The sequence below is a fragment of the Anthonomus grandis genome, chromosome 22, assembly GCF_022605725.1.
Source record: "Anthonomus grandis grandis chromosome 22, icAntGran1.3, whole genome shotgun sequence".
Lineage (NCBI taxonomy): Eukaryota > Metazoa > Arthropoda > Insecta > Coleoptera > Curculionidae > Anthonomus > Anthonomus grandis.
In genome coordinates, this window is record NC_065567.1 from 19,935,281 (window position 1) to 19,955,884 (window position 20,604).

The following is a 20,604-nucleotide window of genomic DNA, read 5'->3' on the forward strand; positions in this document are numbered from 1 at the left end:
CAGAGAACAACGATAAATATGAACATACATCCAGACATCTACAAAATTTAGAAAGCGATCCAAGAAATATTAAGCAAACAATAAATAAAATAACAAATTTATTAAAAGAAACAGAAGCCAAAATACCAAAGAGCTCCTTAATAAAAAAAACAGCTGACCAAAAAATACATGTCCAATCATATAACACTAAAGAAATTAAGTAAAGACATCCACCGATCGATCCAAAGAGACATAGGAGAACACAAAAGAAATAAAAACAGTAATAGAGGGCAGTAAAATTCTGAAAGTTCGAAGACGAAATATGAACAACACAGGCAGCAAAAACATGTACAGGATAAAAAACAAAGAAGGAAATATAACTACAGATTACAGAGTTGAAATTCTAAAAGTTGTTGAGTTCATTTATCATGAAATGTATAGGAAACCAAGACCAACCCATATCTAGAATCATAAACCAGGTATCCCAAAAATTATTAATGCTAAGCGGGAATAAAATTATCCAGACTTTGGCCAAACTTTGCACAGAGTGTATTTACCAAAGAACATTCCCTTTGCATTGGAATAATGCAGTAATTGTCTTTTTTTACAAGAAGGGAGACGTAACAGATCTGACAAACTATCGCCAGCCACCATATCACCATATCAGTTTACCATTTACACATGTACAAGCTCTTCATAAAAATTATTACAAAGAGACTGGAGAAACCCTTGACACAGATATTCGTGGATTATGAAAAAGCCTTTGATACCATAATTCAACAGAAAATGCTAACAGCATTGACTGAGGGTCGAATAGATCTTCTACCAGAATGCCACGGCTAGCGTAAGATAATCCAAACGAGAAACAGACAAATTCTTTATAGAGCGTTGAGTCATTTACGACTCTTTTGGAACATAGTTATAAGAGGGCAGACCTATACAAACACAGTATCAGATAGTTATTTAAGATTTGCAGACGACATCGTCCTTATAGCATGGATGCAATGGCTATGTTGCAAAAGCTCTATCACGCTTTTCTCGAGGTCGGATTAAAAATTAACATGACCAAGACACAAATAATGACGAATCGACCGCTAAACCGTGATATTTCTATTGCTGGAAAAGATGTTAAGCAGACTCTATCATATATGTTGCAGGGCTAACCAAACGTGTGAGCTCCTCCGTTGCATAGAATTAACCTGGACAGCCTTTGGAAAATCAAATTATATATTTAAGCTGGACCTGCCCGTATGGCTTAAAAGGAAAACCTTTAATCAATGAGTGCTACTTGTTCTTACAGGAACATAGGAACAATCGACCCTATAGAAAGCATTGCTACATTAAAATTGAACATTGGAGAGAATTGGGAAGGACATTATCAGATTAGCTAAAAACAGAGGAATAAGATATGCTATCGAGTGAAGAACTGATGATCTGAAGAGACGCACAAAATAGGGACAGATAGAAAGGACGGAGGGAGATCCTTGTCCAACAGTAAACACTTGAAGATGATGTATACAATGTAAATAAATATTTCTAGTAGTCTTAAGTGATCGTATTTAGTGTGTACATGTAAAATAAATGAGTTGGCCAATTTTGTGCATCGAGTTTTAATTCACATCCTAAAGAATGGTGAAAACACTACAATATCATCACAATTAAAAACACTAAAAAGATGTTTTCTATGTAGTAAATTTTTAAAAATGATGACACCTTTTACGCCAAATTGGGATCCTTATTATTATATTTGGGATACTATAGAAGGTAAAATAAAGTATGTAGACAAAACCTTTAAAAAAATTTGGGGTCAATTTGAAGACGAAATATTCATACGAGCATGAGTCCGTAACAGTATTGTTTTTAAGTTAGAGTATATCATCACTAAAAGAAATGATTTATTTTATTGATATTTTATATTGTTGTCATCTATTTCCAAAAATACAGGATATTACTGTTTTCATCTACTTTCATATTGAGCCTTGTGAAACATGCAATATCGATCATAGGTTATACCAACTGTTCAATAAATACGTTTCATTATGCTGGACGTACATACCTAGAACGTTACTTGGATTTCTTGAAAAAGCATGTGGAAATAGTATCAAGTCGACAGCCATTCTCCACGGCCCTCAAGTTCTTAATTTTTGATTATTATACAACAAAAAATATATTACAAAATAAATACAATGAAATTTTCATACACATAAAGTTAATGATAAAAAATATATGTCTGTTCCAACCTCCTTAATAATTTAGCCACATTAAGGGCGTTCAAACATAGTAAAAATTTTTTCAATAATTTATTTAAATATTTTTATTATTACTATTCCATACAATTGTATTAGAAAAACTGGAAAATAAATTATCACCAAATTGTAAAAAGTCGGATTTGTATACACATAGAGTCAAAAGTAACAAATATATATATACTTGTTCTAACGTCCTTAATATAACTAAATTTTACTGTATTCAGGGCGTTCGAACGCGATAATAATTTTTTGTTCATATATTTAACAATTACTATTTATTACAAAGCAATATGCCCAGGAAAATTGTTGAATATTGAGTTATTTTTATTAAAAAAAAGATGCTTGTACACATATTTAAATTATATAATTTAGACCTATATATCTTTTATTATTAATTATTATTATTATTAATTATTATTAATTAAAAAACAATAATAATAAAATATATACATTTTAAAATATGAAATACATCTGATATGAATTATTGTTATTGTTAAGTTATTGTATAAGGCCTATCGAAAGACTGACCAAAATATGTAAATGAAAGTTGATAATTAATTAAACAAAAAGTACAATTAAATATTGACAGTATAAATTTCATAATTATGTTAATGCTTAGTTCATTATGAAAGCTTTGGGCTAACAAAATATCGAAAGACTCACGATTTAATTCCACTTAATCTAATAAATACGATATTTAACATTTGATTATTCTAACTGAAAATAAAACTTAGAATTTGTCAACCTTTTAATGAAGTCGAAAACACTCGACTTTAACGATCCAATAATTTTGAAGTCGAAGTGGTGGATTCGTCTGGTTTAGAGATTAATGGTAGTCCAAATTTATTTCCATTTGGACGACGGTTTACCAAATACATTGGTAACCTTTAGACAATAAAAATATACATTTTTATGACAATGACATGGACACTACTTTAAGGAAGTACAGTGCTTCACTAGTCACTCGTATTTAATAAATATAACTTGCATACGAAAATTTAAAAAAGGTTTGTTTTACCAGGTCGTAGAAATGAGGTAAATCTCTTAGAAATATTAATATTTCTTTAAAAATTCGTTTAAAGAACCAAATTGCATTTTTGAACTGCATCCGTATGTCAATAAAATGTTAAATCATGCTGCTGAGAAGCAAATAAGGCCTATCCACGTAATTACTAGTAGCAATGAAAAGCAGATTGGTGCGTTGATTAAAACCAAACACAAGCGAAATGCTCGCATGTATAGATATTTGCTGAACTAATTTGTATCGGTCTTTGATTAAATCACCTTGCAAGCTTAATTTAAATACGTTTCAAATAGGAATTGATCCAATTTATTAGAAACACTACTTACCTAATATAAATCAGAACACCTGGAAACAAAAGCTAGTTAAATCAAAGCTGTTTGTAACACATTTTGCGGATACTATAAAGGTGTGTCTGTTAGAAAAAAAAGGTTCGTACGGGTTGTGACTTTTTACGGTTATTACGGGTAAGATCCAATATAGAGCGGCGAATCGAGCAGAAAATCTTGAATTGGGGTGTCAGAGTAGCCAAAAACTATGCTCGAGTTGTCAACTTGTAAAATGCCCTCTTTCCCTCTAGCAGATATGCGGGCCTTGTGCCATTTACGTATTACGATGGGATCTAGGGACCTAAACGAAAAGGATACGGATTAGAAGCGACCTCACCGACCGACGTAAAATATAGTAGGTTTTAAAAAAGCATAATAGCGTAAACTGGAATGATAAATTTGCGTAAAAGAGACCATGGAGGCATGGAGGCTTCTGAATATGTTTTGGAAACATTTATCATTAGTAATATGTCGGTTCAGGATGCTTTAAGCTTGCGTTGTTAACATTCTTGTTTTCCGAATTAAAAGTTTGCCTTTTAATTTCCTTTCAGTTTAGTTAATACGGATTGCTTTCTATTTATGATAAGTTATACTGGGTGTATCTTAAAAAACGTAATGAGGTATTTTTTTAACAGAAAAATAAATACAAAATAATAATAATAAGCTTTTGCAAATATTCCAACTCTTCATTGAAGGTTAATTTTACATAGATTTTTTTTAATTAATATGTTAAAATAAAAGAATATTTACATAATTATAAGATTTATAAATCTGTATATTTTATTTTAACTTTTAGTGACATTCTTGTTCCTTATTTTTAAGGTATTTTCAATTTTAATAACTTCAATAAGTGTAATATTTTAATAAGTGGCTATTAATTTATTAATCATTTTAAAATTATATTAATTGTCTTAAAACCAAACCTTGTGTTTTTCTTTTAATTGTTTTTAATATTTATTTAGACTCTTCGTGAGAAAAAAAATTTTTATCCCTAAATGTTAAACTGTACTTAGTTAAGAAAAGTTAGATATAGTTGATTTTATTGATTCAAAAAAAGAAAAGAAGGAAGAACAAAAAAAGGAAGGAAAGGGGGGAGAAAGAGAAAAAAAAAGAAAAAAAAATGTAAATTTTAACTGTTTAACTTTGATTCGTCATTATAACTTGTATTTTTAAATATAATTTTAACCCTGTAACTATCTTCTAACTACTCTACTCGACTAACGTCTCTTTAGGATTAGGTGAAGCTTTGTTTATAACAATATTTTTTATTCAAACAATAAAGCATATTTAAATTTGAATTTGAATTTGAAATGGATGTTCTTCTATGAATTTTACTACGCTTCGATCTTAAATAAAGTAAAAAAGCAAATTTTAGTTTATCAGTTCCAAATCATTCAAGAGAGCAAAGAGATCCTTGGATTTTGCTATTAAGATGTATTTAATGTCTCTTTTGAATCTAGATGAGATATTCTTGAGGCAATTCAACATCCTTAATATTTTTTCAACATGTTTTCGAGGAAAAAAATCACTTAATGAGTGTGTGTCAATGTGAAAAAGCATATAAAAATATCTTATGTAAATAAGTAATTTTTTTACTTAAGTATAGTTATACAGCTGAAACGAATATTATTTACTGAATATGTATTTTATTTTTATTTGTCTCTTTCAGAAAAATGGACTATTTTTTTTAAATGATTTTTACTAAACCTAAACTGCAATGGGGACAGAAAGTATTAAAAAAATTAAATTCTTATATATTAGTTTTTTTAGGAAAGAAAAAATTATAAATACAAGTGAAGAAACTATTTTGCTATACTAACTACTTTCTGAGTTATTAATAAAATACCCTTTAGGTACCTAAAATAAAACTTGGCCTTTTACACAGCCATCATATTATGTTAGGTACTCAATACATGACATTTAAATAAAAACAACAATACAAAATTTTATTAAACAGATATTAATTATAAAATTAGAATTTTAACAATAAATTGAAAGTAGGATTAATTTTAAACATAAAACCAATGTATATTTCCTTGAATAAATTTGCTCCTATATAATATTAATAAATTTTTTATTTGTTTAATTAAATTTGAATAACGGGGCGCAATAGGGCTGCACTCACATTATTTAGTTTTTAGCATGTGCATTTGGGTATTATTGTTAACAAGCAAAAATATGTTTTAGTATTTATTTTATAATAGTTCCATTATTATCGCTTAATGCCCGTTATAAATACATATAATTGCTGGTGTGTTTAATTATTAAATAAAATTTTATCATAAAACATCTAGAATAATCCCTTTCGCCCAACAGTTTGTCTAAAATTAATCTCTATAGAAATATCCGAAGAAATGCTTTAAAATAGAATTTCGACAGGCACAAAGTATACAATTTCCAAAACATGTTTTGGTAAAGAGCGAATTGATTGGGGGCAGTGATTCAGAATCTTGATCGTTTGAAAATAAACCAACCATAGAATTACCATGGCTGCGAAACGTAGGCCTGATATTGTCAGCATAATATTACGTCGTATGAGTTTAACATATAAATCGAAACTAAGTTAGTATGCTGGGAGCGAAGAACTTAGGCCTCGAAGGAATGTTCCATTTTTTTTCTTCTGTTTTTAGTCATGAATATGCTATTTAGCCATTAAAATAGTTTTTTAGGTCACAAATTTACAGCAATAATTATGGGTTCTTTTACGTATTTTTTTTAAGGTTACTGTTTATTTGTTGATGTATTTTTATTAAATTTTATTATATTTATGTAAATTTGGAACACCCGATTGAGTCTGCGTACATTTATTTAAAAGAAAATCATGAGCAAATAAGAAAAATAGGGATTTAGTACCCTTGTTATGATGAATAATATTTACTAGTAAAGCTAATTACAGAAATACAAAATATCTTATTGATTTTTAGGTAAAATAAAAATAAAATCCCTTTTTTGTGGAACGTAATAAACGTCAATAAAACCTTTATATTAGGTTAGGTTGATATTAGTCCAATAAATCCATATTATGCAATTTCCAAATAATATCTGTAAAACTTTATTTAAAATAATTTGACTGAAATAATTTTAATTTTTATAAATATATCAGAAAAGTAAAAAAAGCAATTAAAGTAGTCCCAGGATAAAAAAACAACATTATTAAAAATAGTGTTTTTTTTTTTTAACAATAACCAGAGATTTTGGTTCTTTTCGTTTAGTTAATCGAAATGTAAAAAAATGTAATAAAATGTGTACCTTATACATAAAAATAATAAACAAAAAAAAATCACAGAGGGCGAAAGGATTTAATTAAAATCTAATATTTTCAAGAGTATTCGCTTCTCCATTGTCATGCATTCGCAAAGGAAGACGAAAATATTAATTTAAATATCTTAAATTATTATTTGAAGTTTTTGTCACTCCTAGACTTAACTAAGGTAATAAAATTTAAATTAGAAAAATGCTAATTCAATTTGCTTAAAATGTCTCATGAAGTAGCTACAAATCAAATGATTACAAAATGAACTTTGACACATTGTTTAATTAAAAAAACGCGTTATATATGCCTAACAAATTCACCTATTAATTTTTATATAGGTACAGGGTAGTACCCAAAATAGAGGTATACGCATTATCTCTGTTTTTAACGTTAACGGGATGCGGTTTTCGCCATAAATTTTCGTAACTACTTTTTCATAAAGCTAAAGATGCCACGAACAAAATGTTCATTACCCTTTAAGTTTTTAAGATTACATTTTTGAAAATGTTTTATTTTGGAACCCCCTCGTATCTTCGTTATCGTTCAACTTATCGAAAAGGTAAAATAATATTCTTATACATTTGTTTACGTAGAGTGCAATTGTTTGGATAATTGTTGTTATATATTTACTATTTTTTAGTTATAAACCAAACTAATAATTCATAATTTTTTAAAATTAAATGCATAATTTAATAGTAGTTTATGATAAGAAACACAACACAAGTGTTAAATATTTGTGTATCTTATCGGTTTTTTTGATCGTTTTTTGGTGTATTTTTCAGAGCTAATTTATTTTTGTTCTTTTAATTAATTAAATTAAAATTTATTAAGTTCTTCAAATAATGGCAGCATAAAAAAACAAGTACCCCAAATGGGACACCTTGTACATTTTAACTTTTATAAATAGGGTACCATAAAATTTAATACGCTATGAAATAGCGTATGCAGCTACAGCTATCTCGGCAACAAGTTATCAATTTGATATTTTTAAATACAGATCTGGACTTTTAATGGTATATTTTTATTCCTTTTAAAACCATGTATTACACTCATATTCTCGACTTTTCATAGTAACTAGCATCAATAAGACGTACATTCATTAAGTAGTTTTTCTCAGTGCGTACATAACTTTTTGAAATAATATTTTTTATTTATTTATTTATTTGGAGAGAGACATCCATTATATTTGTATCTATTTCACAAAAAAAATTTTATAATTAAATATCTGTACCAGTTTTGCCAAAGGTTATCAAATAAATGTAATCAGCAGTAGCTTACCTAGGTGGGTTAACAACTTTGGTATTCTACTATTTAAAGAAAAAATAATAATGATAAAAGGTTCAATCAAAAAAATCAAAACACACCCTAAACTTAAGATAATTTTCTAAATATTTTTATTAGAATATTATCGTTAATATCGAAAATATATAGTAATTACATGATTTAATTGAGGTAAATGTGATAATAACAATATAGAAATCAAATTGCACCTCAACATCTAGATGACGAAACACCCTTATTGGGATTGGGTGACAAATTTTAGTTTTTTTATACAGTTAAATGCATTCATATACTTTTTATAGACAGTTAAATGCATTCATTCATTGGACAGACAGAAGTAGAAGAAGAAAGGAAACTAAGACACTCTAAGTCAACTGCCTGGGAGAATATTTTTACTTCTTTTAGTCAGTTGATGGCACTCAATCATTGGACAGACATGAAAATGCCTTTTATTATCTGACAGAGAGAGAAAGAGACTCTTAATTACTTGCTTGGGAGCCAAAGTGTATTTCTTTCAGGCAGTTGGATGCATTCATTTAGTGTATAGAGAAAGGTAAAAGAAAAAAGGAAACTAAGTGACTCTAAGTAAACTGCCTGAGAGAATATTTTTATTTCTTTTAGTCAATTGATGGCACTCAATGATTGGATAGAGATGGAAATGGCTTTTATTACCTGACAAAGAGAGAAAGAGACTCTTAATTAGCTGCATGGGAGGCAAATTGTATTTCTTCCAGGCAGTTTACTGCATTCATTCATAGGATAGAGAGAGATAAGTGAAGAAAGGAGGGTAAGAGAGTAAGAGTTTACGACCATTTTCTTTCATACTTTAGATGATGGACATTGCTGTGTCCAAAACATGTTGAAAATTTTAAGCTATACGTAGATTAAACGAGTAAAGCGAGACTGTATGTTTTTCATTTTAGGTTTCACTAAGGTTTAAAGTAAACTTAAATATGTTTAACCAATTTGAAACAATATCGAAACCAGAATAAAATATTGCCTCACTTTATCCCACGACTGTGCTGTAGAAATTATGCCAGTGTCATCTGCGTAAGAAATAATAGTATCATGTCTTAGTTTTAAAGTAGCTAAACTATTTATAAATCAAACACAATATTGGATTAATATTAAATGGATCACTTAATGTAACTATTAATTTTGTATATTGTACCCTCTCATGAAAATAGCTTTTAAAGACATCCAATACAGTACCCCTAACCCCATTCCTCGTAAGAACATCAAAAAGTAGGGAGTAAGGCACCGTATCAAATGCCTTCGACAGGTCCAAAAAAAGAGTCCAATACAATTTTCATTATTATCAAGTTTATTAGTGATCTGCTTCCTTAAGTGATGCGGGACATTTGATGTACTCAACTTACTCAAGAACCCATATTGATTTGTTGAAAAGACTGAGTTTGATTGTAAAAAGTGTAAACGTACTTTTCTATAAAATTTATTTTAATAATAATTATTTTTAATTAACCGCTTAAGTTAAAAGCTTTAAAACGATGTGACGCGATAATTGTAATTCAAAATTCACAAAAAAAAAATTAATTGTTCCATCCGAAAATAAAATTTTGCATCCTTACTGTATGTGTATAAGGTTGAAATATTGGCAAATTAAAAAAAAAATATTCTAAACCTAATCATTTTTTAGAACCTATATCTGTGTACGTATTGTGAAAATATTTGTTATACGTTTGCCTATAATATACGCATATATAAAAAGGTCAATATTGAACCATTTTGGTTATGCATGCAAATTTTTAAATGAATTCAGCACTTTTAATTGAATATTTTTTTAAACTATAAAAACTTTGAAAGCTTTTAGAAATTACTTCAAATAATAATTGAATTAAACTGAAAAAAAATAAAACATTTAAGTGTAACTTATCAGAAATAAAAAAGCAATCTGTGCTCGAAAACTTAAAAGCCTCTCGGCACTTAATTGTATCTAAGGTAAAATAAAGTTTTTGTATTAAAAGGTTTTAAAGTACTTACATTAGGTCCGCGGTCCCTCCACCTAGGCTGAATCGGAATTGCAAATATCCGTACGCCAGACTCAACGAAATAAAATTGCCATTTTTCATTTGGCCGCTGTACAAAATTAGACCATTAGGTGCTTTAGGCATAAAGGAAACTTCAATTGAAAATGTCTTCTCAATGCCCTCTATTGGCGGAAATCGAATATAACTGCGCCCGTTGAACTCCGGAATGACTAGTTTGTCATTTTTATATTCTGCAATCAAATTCCTTGTGTAAATGGGAAATTCGACGGTAAACGACACATTAAAGAGATCCATTTTTTAATATTTCGTTAAACCGAACTAAAAAGTTAAGGCTCTTATTGATTGTTAACCTCCTTATTATTAAAGCGCATTATGTAGTTATTATTAATTAAATACTAATAGGAGAAATGTAAATATATTTATTTAATGCATATGTAATTTTCTTATATGTAAAGGAAGTACAAGCTTGTTAAAACAAGCCACGATTTGGCAATTAGAATTCTTAATGTGACAATATGAGGGGCACGACATTGTTCAAAGAATGTCTCAAATGTGCCCTGTTATCCAGCTTCCGCTTTACAACACCCCTGGGGATCGTTGGGAGGTTTCGTTAACAAATGCTTTAAAATTTTAATGGGTATCAGTTTATATGCATATAGGGCTTTCAAATAATCATTATTTTTTCTTTTTATATTTATTTCCCCGTCTTCACTGCTTTTATTTCTTCTTTTTAATGAGAAAATAAATAAAAAAATTTATCGTAAATAGAAAATATGTAGCTAATTTACATTTTTGAGTTAGAAGGTTCAGTGTTCAAAAGTTACAGTTTTAAACCATGTGATTTAAGAGTTTTTTGCGGTTGTTACGTTTAATTTTTTTTAAATATGAAATAAAAGGTAATATATACATAAACTATTCTATAAAAATTATTACACCGGGTAGTTGTTTGAAGTAAGGAATAAAGTCAGTAGTTATTATCATTGACAGTTTTGTGTGTATTTTACACACATAGATATAGATATTGAAAAAATAAGTGGTCTTAAAACACTACATATGAATAAATATCACCCTTATAAGATACAAGTTCATTAAGAACTCTTGGAAGGAAACATTGAGAGCCTTGAATTCTGTGAGCTTTTGCAAAATATGTTTGGAGAATCTAAATTTATTGATATTTTCCGATAAAGCCACTTTCTGCTTGAATGCTGGCATAAATACCCTGAATTATCGGTACTGTTCCGATGTAAATCCACACCGGATGAGGGAAGGACATTCCATCGAAAAATAAACGTGTAGGCTGGCGTTGTTGGCGACATTATTATTGGGCATTTCTTCTTTGAAGAAAATTTAACAGGTAAGGGTTTCCTGAAGAGAAACTTGTTTCAGCTGGCTACCCCTTTTTCCGGGATAGAACGTCCGGATTTGCCACACCATAAAAACAAGATGGTGCTCCCCCGACTTTGCTATGGAAATTCGAACTTATTTGCATAAAATTTTCCCAAACAAGTGGATTGGAAGGAGCAGTGTTATTAAGTGGCCATCTAGATCACCTGATCTAACACCACTAGACTTTTTTGTAATAGAAATATCTTAAAGCAGAGATATTTAGAAGACAACCGGCCAAGATTGAATGGATGATTTAAAACAACCGCAGTGGTCAAGAAGTACGTCGAATAACGCCCGAAATGGTTTTAAATGTGCAGCGGGAGTTTGTAGATCGATTAGGCTATTGTCAGTTGACTAGCAGAAGACATTTCGAACATTTGTTAAAATAAATTTAAGAAGCTTTGTTTTCGACAGAATAAACCGTTAAAAGAATTATTTTATTTTTCCGTTTCTTCATGACCTTTCAAATTTTCAATGGCAATGCCTCCAAAATATTTGGACTTCCAATCCAATCAAATGGTTTCATTGCATCCAATAAATGCAATGAAAAAATTGGGTTGTAATTGGAAAAAAAATTAGAAAAGTTTTTTTTAACGAGATATTTCATTTATTTCTTACTGTATGACCAACCTGTAAATTTGATGATGTAGAAAAACATAGATTTTCATTATTTTATTCCCACTTCAATATAAAAAAGGGTATGATACTTTTATCGTGCATAAGAAAATCAAACAAATGACAAATCTAAAAAATCATGATTTATCCGCCGTACTGAAAAATACAGAAGGGAAGCTCTTAACAGGTGTCAACGAACAACTTGCAGAATAAACCGATTACATCAAAACCTTTTTTTACGATACTAGACTGAAATTATGCTTGATTTTGCAGAAAACACAGGACAAAAAATTCTTAAACAAGAAATAATTCATGACATAGATCAAAAGTAGAAAAGCAAGTGATCCCGATAAAATTAATATTAAACTGCTAAAGTTTAATATGAATTTCACCAGGATCATAGTTAAAAGTGACTACATCCACATCATTGTCGACTTCTTTAATGCTGTATATATGATGTATAATATTGTTGTAAGTACCGAAAGATCTCCCTGATGAGCCATACACTTAAAGTTCTATTGCGTATCATTCACAATAGAACCTTTGGAATTAGATTTAGAAATAAATGACAACCAGCAGGAATTAAAAAGAATATCAGGACAAGGAAGGCACTGTTTGGATCAAATTTTCTTATGCAAGGATGTCTGGACGTAAATCAAGATATATATATTAGTTTTGTCGACTTTGGGAAAGCGTTTGACTGAGTTTAACACAAAAAATTAATAGAAATATTACAAAGGAAAAATCAGCTTTTGCAGAAAATGACGAAGGACTAAAAATGAATAGTCAACAAATTAACAATTTTAGATATACCGACGATGCAAAAGCAACAACATCTATAGAGGCTCCCAGATCAAAAGTATTAAAAAAAGTATAACAAACCCATTTAGGTTATGCATAAAAATGCACTATGAAACTCAAAATGATTCGATGATATAGAAAAGTAGTTAAAAAAAATTGTCATTTTTATATCCTTATCTTGGGGTCAAATGTATTATAAATAATGGCAATATTTTTTTTGCTGTAATTGGGTAAATGACCCCAGAAAGTCAAAGTTCCCTAAAAATCTAGACAGTACTATAGAAATCAATCAATAAACAGAAAAAAGTTGATTTTACAAAATTAGTATTCTCTTACCAATCTCGCAACGTTTGCCAGCTCTTCCAGGTTTACATTTACAAACGTAAGTGTCCTGATCATACGCTTTACATAAAGCGCCAACTGCACAGGGATTTGACATGCAGGGATCCTCCATTTTATCACAAAACTTTCCAGAAAACTGTGGAGGACATTCACATCTAAACAAGTCTTCCATAGGGAGGCATTTAGCCTGATTTTGGCACGGCGAGTGTTCACATGCATGCTGGCTGCAATCGTGAATTCCTTTAGTTTCCAACACCATTTCGTGGCGGAACACGTGCAGCTCAATATCCTCTCTACCTATTTTTAACTTCTTGATGCAGCCCTCAAAGCCCTTGTCCGTGCCAATATTCTCGAACACTCTGAAAGTTCACTCAATCAGTTTTAATTATTTACAGCGCAAATTACCCCCAGTAATCTGCATCGTGTATCAGATCTCTTTTAGGGGTTGGTTTCCCCTCGTTTTTACCCAAGAGTTACTGTTTGATCCGGCGTTTGCTTTTAAACGACATATTGACCGGACCGATCAACTCAACGACAGGAATTTAAAAAATTACTTTGATATTTTAAACATGTTTTAATTAATTTTTAATTAAAATACGTTTTTAAGAAGTGCAAAAGAATATCAAATTTATCTTGTAAAAAGTCTTTATAGAATTAAATTAAATCTGTATAAATCTATAAACGTAATATAAGCCATTAAATTGGCTGTTTGCTTTTCATCAGCGCAAGCTTATTATTACATCTATTTAGCGTGAGACTTATCCGGTAAAGAGACACAGATTGTTGTGTTTGCCAAACATGTAAATTATGCTTATAGAGAATCATTGCAGTACTAATTTGTTTTTTTTTGTCAATTTAGAAAAGCGAATTCAGCCAGAAAATTTAAGGTATGTACCTTTTCCATATTATTTTAACTTCGGGTATTAATATTAAATATTCACCCCTTTTTTAATATACTGCTTCGCGACCCACGAAGGAATACGTGTGTATTTTTCAAAAAAGTTTTTTAATTTCCCATTGCTTCTGATTTTAAAACGAATACTTTTATATGCATACTTGATAAGGCCACTTTTTTCAATTTTTTCAAAAAAAATATTTAGTAGACTCTTGTAAGGAAAAAAAACTGTAAGAAAAGAAATATTATCCACAAAAAAATAAGCATATTTGTTACGTTCCATTAATTAAATCACTTAATTATGAAGCAGTGTTCCTAACACTGCTGAAGCCTAGTTAACAAGCACTTGTTCAGTATCTACTTCACTTCGCGATACATCCGTAATTGCCAGGCATGTATATTATTATTAACTGATACGCTTGTAGCATTCAAAGTACGTATGTTCCGACTAATTTATCGATACTCAGTTAAATTAGCATAAACCAATAAAATCCTTAGAGGAAAATTATTTATAACAAGATAGAAACTTGGGATTTCTAACGTAAACTTAAGGTAATTTATTTTTTTAGGATATGGCGGATAAAAATCACAATATGTTATCATTTAAATAACGTTTTAATTTTCTATAGAGGCTCCCAGATCAAAAGTAATAAAAAAAGTATAACATACCCATTTAAGTTATGCATAAAAATGCACTATGAAATTCAAAATTATATCTTACAGCAATAATTGTTAAAAACGCTTTTCTTAAGAAACTTATATAAACCTTTTAAAGGAAGCAAAATTGCCGGAACCCGATAATATAAATAAAAAGTTCTTGACATTGATGAAGACAACATGTGGTGGTTAACAAATGTGTTTAATAAGATATACAGTTCTGATAAGATTCCGCGCGAGTGGCTTATATTGGAGTTCACCAATTTCGCCACTAGTACAATAGGTCTGATGAGTAATCTACTGAAACTATTTTTTTAAATCATACACAAAACAATCTACAGGATCTGTGCAGAGCAAATATCATCTATCCAGACTGGTTTTAGAGATACAGTAGAAACACGAAAATCCATATAAGTCATCCAGGTCTTATTTAATCAATGCAGAGACATAAACTGTAATAGTTTGCATGATTTGTTAACTACCAGAAGAATTTTAAAAAGTAGTAAGAATAAAACATCGAACAATGGTAGAAATGTAGGCTTAAGTAGAATGAACATCAACATAATAGTCAAACTGTACTGGAATCAAAAAGCCTTTGTCAGAATCGGAAATGGAACAACAGAGAAAATGAAGATACTAAAGGGTATAAGGCAGGGCTGCATTCTCTTGTCATTATTGTTTAATATTTATTCAGACTTCATATTTAGAGATTAGGTTCAGGAATATCCCTAAATGGAGAAAGAATAATTTAGACATTAATATTAAAAAGACAAAACTGAGTCAAGTGTGAGAGGTAATAAGTATAAACAAAGACTATATTAATAATTGTCAGCTTATAATCAAGCAAAAACCCACAGAACAAGTGAGCCGTATTACTTAATTTGGAACTTAGAACTAGTGAATTAGCAATGATATCATTCGCAGGAAATACTAAGCAAAATTGAAAAGGCCAGATGAGACATCTGTTCACAAGCCATCACATAACATTGCACACCAAGATAAGACTCCTGCACTGTTACGTGTTCTCTATCCTGTTTTATAGGGTAGAAATATGAACACTTACTGAAACCACAGCAAAGAAACTGAAAGCATTTATGTTATTGATAAAACATAAATGCAAATGAAAAATCAAAACAGATTTTACTTATTGCAGACTATCTTAGAGAAGATAGCATATATGATCACGAGCCAACATCCGAAACTATAAGAAGAAGAAGACAATAGTCCTTCATAATTAAGTTATTCTATTTTTTTTCCAATAAAAATTACAACACAATCCAGGGATTTTTTTTTAAATGTCACTGTCCTAAAGATATGGTGGGAAAATATAATACCAATTATATAAATATATTTTAACATTTTTCCAAGGCATCAAAAACGTGTACATCACACCCATTAAAATTATGCACAGAAAGTATCATGTACCTTAAAGCAGTAAAAACGTAAACTAAAAATTAAACTTTTTCAGTTACTCATATAAATATTTATTATTAGACCTAAATAATAAAAAAGATTCTTTTAAATATAAATAAATTTGAAACATTGTTTAACATTTAAATATGAAATACTTGTATTACGATGCTACTGGCAGTTTTAAAAGGCATATTAAATTACTTGGAGTTTTCATTTAATGCGATTTATTGAATTTAGGGTAAAGTATAATTTAGCAAGTTTTATTCTAAAAAGTTATAAAGTTGTTTACAGGAAATTAAAGGTTTTATTTACACGACCAACGCGACTTAAAAAGAATTTTTTTAAGAATATATATGTTTTAAAATTATTTAGATAAATTTATTAGATTTAATTCTCTTTAAAAGTAATTTCATTTTATTTATTAAGGTCTATATTGTAACTAAACTTTGAATAAAGTTATTAAAAAAAAACTAATGCACACCACGTAGACAACATTTTTAATATTTTATGGTAAAATATAAAGTTTTTTATGATGTTTATAGTCATAAAAAATTTAAGGGGGTTGCGCACGGTTGTATCCCGAGGCAAGTAGCGTCAAAATTCTTATTCCTGACGTATATCTTTGGCTCGTTTCATTCCAAGAGGCGCGGAGGTAAATAAATAAAAATTTCGAAAGGGAAAGTTAATTGGATTTTGGATTTTTTTATCGATAATAAAATAACCGTGGCTACTGGAATTTATGGGTACATTATATGAAATATATACCAGGTAAAAAGCGAGGGGAAAACTCTTAAAATTAACAATAAACCTACCTGGTAAAATTACTGGGTACATATCCAATAAAAGTATCAGTTTTTAAATCGAGTGCTTTCATAGAACCAGCTGCTTGTGCGGCAACATCATCAGAATCATCCAACTTAAGAAGGCCATCCCTATTATATCTCTTAACAACGACCCTGTGAAACTCCCCAAGTTCAATTTTGTCTAGCGAGCGCATAATAACCGGGCCATGTCCCAAATTATACTTGAACTCGACAAATCCATTAACTAGGGAAAGAGATACAAAATCTCCGGTCCCATCCTCGTTTTCCGCATTGTAGAGCAATATTCCATCGTAAGTGTAAGACTTAAATTCCATTTCTATGATAAGTTTATTATATGCCTCAATAGTTTTGAGGATGGCGTAGGATCTTCCACTAAAAGACGGCGTATTGTATTGTTTCACCACTATCTCAGACTCGCAGGATGGTCCTGTGTAATTTTCGGGACAAATACAGGTGAACGTTGCTCCTGGCAGGTCGATACATGTGCTTGATTGATAGCATGGAGATGAGCTACAGGCGCGAAACTCTTTTGTAGGTCGTGAATCTTCTAAAAATATATCTTAATTATTACAATGTGTTAAAAATGTATATTTCTAGTTGCATTTTTTAACGAAGTATATTATGATTTGGTTCACAGGTACAAAATGAAATAAGACTTTAGTCTTAAAAAACTGCGACTGTATTTAACTCTTTATCAAGGTTAGAAAAGATAATATTTAAGGAGGACATTAAAGCAACTCTTAAGTTATTTAATCGCAATGATTTTTTTTATATTGATGTAATTTTAAACTTTATACAGGAGTTTTATCAAACGTCTTTAAAAAACCTACCCTATATTCAATTATAGGGTTAAGGGATAAGTTAATTATAGGATAAGTTAAATCATCTTTCTACAAAGTTGTGCTTAGTTTGAGTGTTAAACAGCACTAAAACCACAATTTTAGATTTAAAAAAAGTTTTTTGATTAATTTAAAAAATGCTCATATTATTTGGCCGAGATTTGGTACATTAGCATAGCGTAATTTATGTCCCAATTATGATTTTTATCAGTCCATAAATGTAAAACCTTAATCTTACTAATTATTTGTTTTAGATTTCTACGCCAATGAAATAAAAGGAGTTTGGGTAAAAAAATCAGGTCAACCAACACATTTGCTTATTTGGGGCACAAATATTTTGCATAAGGCTCAGTATATATTTCTATGTTTTTTATATATATTTCTATGTTTATTAGATGTCACTTTTTTTGAGAAAAGTGCAAAGAAAGGTCCATTTTCTTTGCACTTTTCTCAAAAAAGGTCACCGAAATAAAGAATTTATTCTCGGTTTCGAGAATATAAACAAGAAAGTGATTTCTTATTAAGAGAATGATTTCAAATATATTATGCATAATTTAAATGGATATAAACTACCTGTTCTTATAGGGTAATAAACCGTTTTTAGATTAATACGAGAATGTTTTAATTTTAATTTTAGATAGGGTGATATGGAATCAACGGGTAGAAATCCCAGTAATACAGAATTTGAGAGATCTGAGGAAAAACTTCTTGACATAACTTAAGAGGAGAGTTTGAGTTGAAGCACCTAGAGAAGACGACATTGTAAGTGAAATGATAAATCAAAGAAGAAAAGGCGTCATAAAATTTTAAAAAAATCTCTATACAGATCGTGTTTTCGTTAGAGCTGCGTCGTTTGGCGACAAAATGTCCCAAAATATTACGCGAAAATCCAGGCATTTTTTAAATATTTACTCTAATGCGGGTTTTACAGACATGACAATGTGTAAAACCCGCATATAATTGTAATCTTAAAATGTTTAATATGCCGTGTTTTGCATAATGAAAATTAAAGCATTATTCTAATAAAAAATAAAATATCAACTCTGATAAAAATATAATGAAAGAAATATAATGACAGAAATAAAACTCTAATAAACAAACTTAATAACCTTTTAATTTTTTAAATAAAAGGCTCAAATAAACCGCCTTCTTTCGCTAAACAAAAACTTAACCTATCGTAAAAGCTATTTCGTACCTCCAAAAGAGTTTCAGGTAAAATGGAATTGGCACCTTCGACAATTTTATTTCGCAACTCCTCTAAATTTGTTGACCTACTAAATCCATGCTTGATGATCTCCTTAAGGAAACCCCACAGATAAAAGTCATTTGGAGACAAATCTGGAGATCTAGGAGGCCATTTAATATCGCCAGTTCCACTAATAAGGCGGTTAGGAAAAGTATTTGTTAAAAATTCTTTTACCCTAGCCGCGTTATGAGCAGGACAGCCATCTTGCTGAAAATAAACCGATCCCAGGTCTACATCAGGTAGGATTTGAATGGCAGGAAGAACTTGGTTTTACAGCAACTCAAAGTACTTTTGGGCGTTTAAAGTGCCATCAATAAAAAATGGCCCTATAACATTGTCGCCCAAAATACCTGCCCAAACATTCAATTTCTGAGGATACTGGGTACGAAACTGAAAACTTCTGTGCTCGTTTTCCTGAGACCAATAACAATGGAAGGATTGTGTTTGCCATGTAATGGAAAAGAAGATTCATCAGAAAACAAAATATTTTTTGGAAAATATTCGTTTTCATTTGCCTTTTCCATAATGGTTTCACAAAATTCCATTCTTCGCCACTGGTCTTCAGGAAATATTTCCTGAGTTTTTGAATACTTGAAACATTTGTACCCATATTTTTTCCAGATACAAGCAACAGTTTTATTGCTCATTGCCAGTTCCTCTCCAACACTTCTAGTGGACCGTGTCGAATCAAGTTCTAGGGTACTGCAAACCATTTCTTCCCGCCGTTCAATATCCAGGACCACTTTAACAGGTGGTTCTTGACGTTTTGTGTGGCATTTTTTACAATCTTGAAGACAAAAAGATGTCTCAAAATTTGCAACCACATTTAAAACCGTTTTTGCACAAGGAATCGGTCTATTCTCAAATGTCACTGAAAACAAATCTCTACATTGTACTGCCAAATTGCCTCCATAAAACCATTTAATTAGTTAAACTCTTTCGGACGGGGTATAAACAGCCATAGTGAAAAAAACACAAAAATAACGCTCAAAAAATATTAATGCAACGTGCAGTAACACAGCAAAGTGAGGTCTGCTGACTCCCGGTTCAAAAAATAAAAACGAAAAATTCCGCCGCCTGCAAGCCGCAACCAAGCGGTGTTGCCATTATTTTGGGTAATACGTAGCTCACGATAACACGATCTGTATATCACGCCTATTCGAAGGAAATATACCAAAACATTGAAGTGATATAACATAAAAAGGGAGACATTACAGTAATGGAAAACAACCGATTTATCAGCTTGTCACATAAGTTCTTAATGAAAATAATTGCTAATAGTCTGGAGCAATCTTCACCAACCACTGGAATAAGCCGGATTTAGAAATGGATTTGAAATGATATAAAGTACCTGATAGAGTACTGTAGTGTAATTTGTAGACTTTAGGAAGAAATTTGACTCGATATCGAGAGCGCTTATAGACTGCAATGTCGATCATAGATACGCGACACTACTTTTTCAGAA

The 20,604-nt window shown here is 30.2% G+C and overlaps 1 protein-coding gene across 5 annotated transcripts in view; it reads right to left on the bottom strand.

Annotated features, from left to right (window-relative positions):
- The window catches only part of LOC126748430 (agrin-like), a 434,242-nt gene that overhangs the window by 38,413 nt on the left and 375,225 nt on the right, over positions 1-20,604 (bottom strand). For all 5 annotated transcript variants that reach the window (XM_050457677.1, XM_050457675.1, XM_050457676.1 and 2 more), the window contains 4 exons: positions 17,043-17,601; positions 13,260-13,624; positions 10,114-10,351; positions 3,715-3,879 (listed from right to left, as the gene is read on the bottom strand). In XM_050457677.1, coding sequence (XP_050313634.1) covers positions 3,715-3,879; positions 10,114-10,351; positions 13,260-13,624; positions 17,043-17,601 — 1,327 coding nt within the window. The remainder of the gene's footprint in view (positions 1-3,714; positions 3,880-10,113; positions 10,352-13,259; positions 13,625-17,042; positions 17,602-20,604) is intronic.